Raw genomic sequence first — 8,614 nt, forward strand, 5'->3', positions numbered from 1 at the left:
CAGCAAGGATTTTTTTCTTCTTTGTCACTACTGTATATATACTGTAACACAACTTTTGCCAACTCAACTTTTTACAGGTGTACAACTTATTGACAGCAATATAGTAATTGTCTGTGCAATCCTACCCTCAACCAGTGAGATTTTTCCATCACCATTAACCCTCCTATTCCCTCTCCCTCCTGCCCCAGGTAAACATTAATAAATTTTGGTCTCTATACATTTGCTTTTTCTTGTCTTTTTGAATAAGTCTTTCTCCCGTGAAGAAGCTGGTGGGTTTGAACCACCAACCTTCTGGTTAGCGGCCCAATACCTTAAACACCTTATGGAAAACAAAGATGTATCTTTTGTTCTAAAATAGAAACGTAGGTTTACTTATTGAATTTTACAAGAGCTTAATTTTATAATTTCCTTGATTTTATAACATGTTACAAATTAAATGTAGCTTAAGTAAAAGACAAAACACTCTGGCTACCAAAAAGAACAAAATTTTATAAAAAGAATTACCCCAATTATGACAGGGATTTCACTTGCTAAATCTCCAACCACAAGACTGAGACAACCAAGAGTATGATATTTTTCAGTTGATATAAAAGTGGACTTGATCTGTGCTTGCAACTGCAAAATTCAAAAAAATAAGAATGTTACACATAAATGTTTTTATAGTCCAAAGAACTCAAGGAGATCAACAAAAGAATCAGTTGAAATGAGTTACAGATGTATTTTTAAGGAGATATGTTACTACAATATATGGTGGTCTTCCTAAAATGTAAACCAGTAGACCAATTATATCCAGAAACACCTCTAAAGTTACATTAAAATTAAGCTTAAAGACAGCAGTAAGGTTTTATTTTCTTACCTTTTTTGCTGTATTGAAGTCCATATTCTCAATTGCTACATTAAAAAAGAAAAAAAGAAGCAAGTTAAATTTAGAGTGTTGCTCTACAAGCTACACACAAGTGAGGCCTTTTGTATCCAAAAGGTGAAGCATGTACAATTAAGTGAAAAGAACACTGGTCGGATGTGATGAAGAAGTATTGACTTTTCAGATTTGCCCCTGGCTAATGATATGAACTGGGACTACAACTCCTACTTAAGGTGCCAGGCAGGCTGTGTGGTGGTCCGAGGGCCTCCCAGTACCGTCCCTGAACACACTTCTTCCTGAGCAGATCTTTGCCCTCCTCTCCAGCTCTCTGACACCTATTTATGCTCCAAAGTCCTGTTCTGAAAAGTCTTCAGTGCTGTCACTCTGTTTTCAAATACCTTTTTTCTTTGTACAGCTTCTTCATTAAATGATGGAGAACTATGTAGCTTAGAAAGGAGCCCTGGTGGTGCAGTGCTTAAGTGCTCAGCTAACTGAAAGGTCAATGGATCCACAGCCTTAGAAACCCTATGAGGCAGTTCTACTCTGTCCTCTAGGGGCGATGCAAGTCAGATCCCACGCAGTAACAACAGATTCTATTTTTTTTTCTTTTATGTAGTTTGGGAGCTCTGGTAGCGTAGTGCCTAAGGCACTCGACTGCTAACCAGAAGGCTGGCGGTTCAAACCCACCAGCCACTCCTCGGAAGGAAGATGGGGCAATCTACTTCCGTAGTGATAACTGCCTCGGAAACCCAAGGAGGGGTCGCTATGAGTCAAGTCTGACTCGATGGCACATAACAACAACATACACAGGTGCCTCGGTGGAAAGGCCTGCACATCTACTTCGTAAAAAGCAGCTACTAAAAATCCTACGGAAGACGGTTTTCTGACATGCGTGAGGTCACCATAAGTTGGAGTCCAATTGGACCACAACCAGCTTTTTTTGAACATTATCTTAATCTTTGTCATGTCCCTAGGCTTTAGCACAGGCTTGACATATACTAGATGCTTTAAAAATGTTTGACTTACATGCGCTGAATCAATTCCTCAAAGAGTCTCCCACTCAGAGGCACGTGTGTTATCCATCCCTAAGCAGCACATACTGGGACAGATATCCACACCTCATGCAGCACATACTGTAGATCACTGCTTGGCACTATTAACTCTTAGTTAGACAGGCACTTCAGCTTTCAGGTTCATTCATTCCAGCAAAAACCATTTATTGTTGTGCTAGTCTTTGTCTTGTCTCCCCAGACACATTTCTTGATGGTTATAACCCAAAACCCATTGCTGTTGAGTTAACTTCAAATCATGGCAACCCTACAGCAGAGAGCAGAACTGCCCCACAGGGCTTCCAAGCCTGTAAACGTTTTTCTTTTTTAGTTTCTTCCCCATATATACACATATATTTTATTGTGCTTTGAGTGTAAGTTTCCAGAGCAAATTGGTTTCCATGCAACAATCCATACACATTGTTTTGTGACATTTACTGCAATCTGCAGAAAGCACACATTCTTCCCACTCCCTCCCTGTGTCCACTCCTTCCCTCAGTTGTTCCTTCTCATCCCCTCCCACCTTCCCAGTTCTATCCCTGGGCAAATGCTGACCTAATGTCATATGCTTGATTGTTACAATGAGTACATGCCTTTCTGATGTTACTGTTCACCTTATAGGTCTGTCCTTTGGCTGCCAGTTGAGTCACAAGGGTTAAGTTCAATTCCTAGCTTGAAAGGCCATAGCTTTGAGAGTTCCATCAGTCCTCATCAGACCAGTAAGCCTGGTCTTTTTTGTGATTTTGAGTTTTGTTCCACGTTTTCCCCCACTCTATATGAGACCTCCTACTATGATCCCTTTCAGAGTGGTCAGCAGTGGTAGCCGGACACCATCTAGTTCTTCTGGTCTCAGGGTCGTGGAGGTTGGGGTCCACATACTCCATCAGTCCTCTTTGGACTGTTTCCTGCATCTTTAATTTTTTGCACTCTTCTTTGCACCAGACAAGGAGAGACCGGAGAGACCAACATTTGTACCTTAGATGGCCACTCACAAGGTTTTAAGACCCCAGTCACTATTCACCAAAGTAAGATGTAGAACATTGTCTTTGTGGGCTATGTTATACCAACTGACCTTAGGGTCTCCCAAGACTATGGCCCTGAGCCACCATATCCAGCAACTCTTTCCCTCACGGTGTTTGGTTACGACTAAGATGTTTTCACAACTTTGTCCCTGTATGCTCTACTATGCTCATGGATAGATTTGCAGCACAAGAATTACACACATAGAGATAGCCTCTGTCAAACTCACATATTTATTTGTGGATTTAGTCCCATTCACCTTTCTACTCTTCTCCGCTTGAGTGTTATCTATGCAACCGCTCCTCAATTATTATTACTATTATTTCAGGGTTGTGTATGTAACAGTGCTCACCTCTGTTACCCTTAATTCTTACGCTCCTCCCCGTCTCTCTCACTGCCTTGATCACATAGTGCTGACACCCCTCTAATTGTGCACGGCCAAGGTTGTCATTTTACATAAGTAGACGACCACACCTTTCTCCCAAGGAGCGGCTGCTGGGTCTAACTGCCAACCTTACATTTGGCAGCCGAGCACTTCACTATTGTGCCACCAGGGCTCCCTTGCTGGCTATAAACAAATTCTGTTTCTTCAGATTCTGTTACAGCCAAGAGTAGAATATCAGTACACCCTAAGTACTCAAAAGAACATGCAGAATCACAGAATACAATTAAAGTAAAACAATACTCATAAAGAGAATACTTAAAATGGTAAGAAAGATTGCTGCAAATCAATAACGAGAAAATAATGTGTGACTTACCTTGTTGAATTTTTGCAAGCTGAAGGTTTGTAATACAAAAAAATCCATTGTTTGTAAGGAGCAGCATGTAATAGGCACCTAGTAAAATAAAACAAAATGAATCTCTTTAAAAGGGAACATGGATAGAAAGTTTAAACCGGTATTTTGAATTAGCTTAAAACACATCAATTTGTTCATTTAAATTTGCATCATCAAATAATTATACAAGTAAAGCTTATTTACAAAAGAAATAAGTTACTCATCAAAAATAATGTCAACTTCTTTGAAATTACTATAAAAAATAAAACTTCACTTACCAGAAAAATAGCAAAACAAAATTCAGATATGTCAAAATAAAGGATGGTCCAATCAATAGTTGTTGAAGTCAAAATACGATAAATATGCTAAGACCTATAAAAAACCTCTTAAAAGAATGTATGAATGTATAATGTCTCCTTGGTAATTTATTGAACTTTCAAAACTGTAAAAATTATATAATGTTTAGAACATTATACTTGAAATCATAAATATTTAAGCTTTTGAAAAGAACTAAATTTGAAAACTTGTTAAAACTCTAAAACTTACTACCATTGAGTTGGTTCCAACTCACAGCAACCCCTCCTCGGGTTTCTGAGGTAGTATCTCTACGGAAGTAGATTGCCCAGTCTTCCTTCCAAAGAATGGCTGGTGGGTTTGAACTGCCAGCCTTCTGGTTACCAGTCAAATACCTTAGGCACTATGCCACAAGAGCTCCCAAAAACTTGTTACGTACCACAATATTTATTGCACTGACAGAAAATTTTGGTATCCATATGTCACAATATATAATGTGTTGTTAACTGTAAGTTTGGTATTTTTTTGCTTGGGTATGAGTCGGAAATTAGATTTGAGTGAAAACAAAAGTTCAAGAAAGCTCACCTTCATTTGAACCATCTTTCTCAATAACAAGGTTCCGGTAAGTAAATTCATTTTCATCATTAGCCTTCTGAACAAAAGCCTAATTGCAAAATCATTTCAAAGGATAAGATTACACCCAGAAAAATACAATCAAGGATTATATTCTTTAAACCATAATGTTATCAATTACCATTAGCAATAATTGTGCCTACACATAGCAGACATTTCAGTTTTAAAATGGAAAAATATTTTAGATCAGTACACTCAGGATATTTCCAAAGCCTACCAGTAGTTTTTCATCTTTGCATTCATTTAATAAATGTTCTAAAGGATCATTTTCAAGTTAATGCAAAGAAGCATTATTCTTTTCAAAAGTAATGGGTTGCTAGACTTTTAGCTAAGAGACTATTCAGAACTTACACAATGAAATGAAAAATAAAACAAACCCTTACATTAGTGAGCAATGTCTGTTTTGATGTTACATGGATAAGATGCAGGTTGCCATTTCTCTCACCAACCAAGAGAAACTTTCCTTCTTGACACAGGCCAACCACATCCACTTCAGTATCTGAAAAGTGCAAATCAGAGTTAAAGGCTTTGTTCAAAAAGTTTAGCTATTACCAAAACAATCAAACTTTGTCATTAAAACTCAACTTTTCAAGCTTTTGAATTTTTCAAAAAAAGTTGTAATTAAAGTAAAAAAGAATGCTATTGATTTATTAACTGGGCACTTAGTATCTGCCAAGTGTAATTCTAGGTCTTATGGATATATCTCAGAATAACAAGATTCCCAACTTCACTAAGTTCAAAGAATTCTTAGAAATCTAAGGCAGAAATAGATGCTAAACAAGTAGCATAACGACTAAGTACCTCCCATGGCATGTAAGCAGGTGACGCCATGGGAAAAAGACAAAGTCCAGCAAGCTGAGACCAGACGAGCCACGCAGTGTTACAGCGTCAGGAGAGGGCTACCTGAGACAGTGATGCGTGGAGGAAGGCTCGACAGAGGGGAGGGTGTTAGGCAAACGGAGACTGAGGGAGGGGCATCCTGGGACAGGCAAAGACCCCAAAGCAGAGCATTGCTGGTGTGCTGGCGGAACAGCCAGAGGGCCACCATGAAAACCACTTGCCAACAAGTCAGTTCTGACTCATGGCAACCCCACGTGTGTCACAGTACAACGCGCTCTGTGGGGTTTTCAGCGGCTGTGATCTTTGGGAGTGCTTTACCCTTTGCACCACAAGGACTCGGTAAGACGGCAGAGGGAATGAAACGCAGGCTGACAGGGAAAGGGCAAGAGGTAAAAGCAATAGTACGTAAATGCTTTATGAAGTAAAATGATCCCGTAGCAGTATTGTTCCACAATTCTGTGATGGGTTAACATACGCCACTGTCATTGGTAAAGCTGGCATCTAGTGGACCAATCAGGCTACATACTGATATTCTACAGACTGTCAGCTTCTAGCTTCCATGTCCTACCCAAAATTGTGTTCTCAGGGTTATGCCTTCTGACCCCGTTCAGTTGCCTAAATTCTTACCCAAGTATCCAACAATACCCTTCCCTCAAAACTGCTGCTTAACATCCAGAAGAAGATTTGCTAGTATTTTCTCCATTTTCTAACACAACCATTGACTTATTCCTTAATTCACTGTTAAGTATACATTTGTATGTATTAAAAGTCCTCTAACTCATAGAATTAATTTCAAAGTATTTTAATTGCTGTCGACAGTGGCATACACTCTTCTTGTTGCTGTATGCCACTGAAGTGACTCTGACTCATAGTGACCCCATAGGGAAGAGTTGAACTGGGTTTTCTAGGCTATAATCTTTACGGGAGCAGACCATCAGGTCTCTAGCATAGAGTGGCTGGTGGATTCAAACCACTGGCCCTGGGTTAGCAGCCAAGCACCTAACCATTGCACCCACAGGGCTCCTTGTTGTTGCTGGTAGCTGCCATCAAGGTGATTTTGACTCATGGCGACCCCATGTGGGCAGAACTGATCCACGGGGCTTTCAAGGCTGTGACCTTTAGGAAGCTGATTGCCAGTCCTATCTTCTGAGGCATCTCTGCATGAGTTTGAACCACCAACCTCATAGTTAGTAGACCAGTGCTTAGCCATTTGTGCCACCCAGGGATGGTATACACTCTATGGTAGCTAAATATCTATTGATGATATTGAAATTAAGTACAAGATTCAGGGACTTGAATACAATGAGGCTCTGTTTTCTAACAGCATTCTAACACAAACTTTAAACAGCACAAGTAAACTACACTGTTGATTTATATGTATGTTTTCCCTTAGAATTACTGAGAGAAGGTATCACCTCAGGCATCCTTTCAATCTAGTGCCCAACACAATAAGCACTCAAGAGTAATTTATTGAAATTAGTCCAATTTTGATTCTTAGAAATAATGGCAGAAAGAAAAGGCAATGAGGTAGAAAGTGACAGCTTATTTACAAGATACATTTGACTTTGAATTTACGTGATTTCATTACATCTGACTTACCAAATATAAGATGCAACTGAAGGGACCTACAGATGCTGTCGAGCAGAATCACCGACTGGTCTGCTACAATAATAAACCCATCACTTAAGCTGCATGCTTGTATCTTTGGGTTTAATGAAGCCTGTGGCAGGGAAAAGCAATGACTAACAACTAAAACATTTTTACACAAGGTTAATAATACTTATCAATAGTATCTTCATGGTTCCAAACACCCAAACACCCACTCAACTTGATGTGCCTTTTTCTCTTTAACTCATGTATCTAATCAGTCTTTAAGTTTTTCTGTGTATGGTGTATCTTGAATCCAGGGCCCTAAGTTGAGGAAATAGTCCAAGATGGTTAAAAAAGGGCAAATGATGTCCACGTATAAGCCTTTGAGCTCCCGTATATCATATCTGTAGGAGCTGGACATTAACATAAAGGAAGCAAGCCTAATGTAAAGACTCAGTGTCTTCAGTACAGCAGGGAGGGGGGCAGTGGTCAACTGTAAACTGGAGGGTACAGGGTACAAACTGAAGAGAGCTCAATCTACTGAGCATCAGCTAGACCAAAACACAAACAAACTCACTGCCATAGAGTCGACTCCGACTCATAGAGACCCCCCTTTGGGTTTCCAAGGCAATAAATCTTTATGGAAGTAGATTGCCCAGTCTTCCTTCTACAGAGTGGCTGGTGGGTTTGAACCACCAACCTTCTGGTGAGCAGCCAAATGCCTTAGGCACTACACCACCAGAGCTCCTTAACCAGATCAAAGCGCAGTGGCAATATAACCCTGGCATGGCCACACTGTCTTGCTCATCAAGAAAAGCTGGGTTTCTCTGTGAAATGTTCTGATTTTCAAATACCCGCAGCTAAGTCAACATTTGTTAAAAAACACTATGCAAGCCACAAAGGAGCCTCCACTCTCTAGCTTCTGTTGTGACTGACTGACTTCACTGAGCATAACGTTTTCAAGGTTCACCCATGTTGTAACATATACCAGGACTTCATTTTTCTTCACTAACGAGTCATACTCCACTGTGTCATTTTATATACTCTGTACTTCCCAAATACGTCAAGATTTAGCTTTAGAAATACTGAATCTAAGATGATATTGGGAGAACTCAGGTGGAAATTTCCAAGAATCTGACACTGAACCTTGAACCCCTAATAAAGTGATATATTCATTCACAAAACATTTACTCAGAGGCCAATAGGCTGACAAAGCACTTAGTACCCTTCAGTGGGTGAAAACAGCTGGCGTTGGAATCATTACCTTCTCGGAGGAGACCTTCACTAGCAGGTCTACTTGATATAAAGCAGTTCCATGCTCTTTTCTTGAGCCAACACTTAGGTACCCACTTCCTGTGTCATCACTTGTCAGCAGCTCAATTTCATTCCACATGTTTCTGAGGCTGTCTTCCTGATGCAGGAACAACTGCGCTCCCTGGGACAACACGCAAAATTAGAGAGCAAATCATCTTGTCATACAGCATCCACTTTCTCAGGAAATCAAAACATATATCCAACAAGAACAAAGAGCTGATAAAGAATTATCAACA

The 8,614-nt window shown here is 39.9% G+C and overlaps 1 protein-coding gene across 1 annotated transcript in view; it reads right to left on the reverse strand.

Annotated features, from left to right (window-relative positions):
• The window catches only part of KNTC1 (kinetochore associated 1), a 78,041-nt gene extending 69,584 nt beyond the window's left edge, over positions 1–8,457 (reverse strand). Inside the window, exons 1-7 of the mRNA XM_007938135.2 lie at positions 8,329–8,457; positions 7,074–7,194; positions 5,018–5,133; positions 4,587–4,665; positions 3,690–3,767; positions 857–891; positions 505–615 (exon numbers count right to left, since the gene is read on the reverse strand). Of these exons, the coding sequence (XP_007936326.1) occupies positions 505–615; positions 857–891; positions 3,690–3,767; positions 4,587–4,665; positions 5,018–5,133; positions 7,074–7,194; positions 8,329–8,457 (669 nt within the window). The remainder of the gene's footprint in view (positions 1–504; positions 616–856; positions 892–3,689; positions 3,768–4,586; positions 4,666–5,017; positions 5,134–7,073; positions 7,195–8,328) is intronic.
• Positions 8,458–8,614: the final 157 nt, after the last annotated feature.

Source organism: Orycteropus afer, unplaced genomic scaffold (genome assembly GCF_000298275.1).
Source record: "Orycteropus afer afer isolate SDZICR_OR568_19922 unplaced genomic scaffold, OryAfe1.0 scaffold00048, whole genome shotgun sequence".
NCBI classification, from domain to species: Eukaryota; Metazoa; Chordata; class Mammalia; order Tubulidentata; family Orycteropodidae; genus Orycteropus; species Orycteropus afer.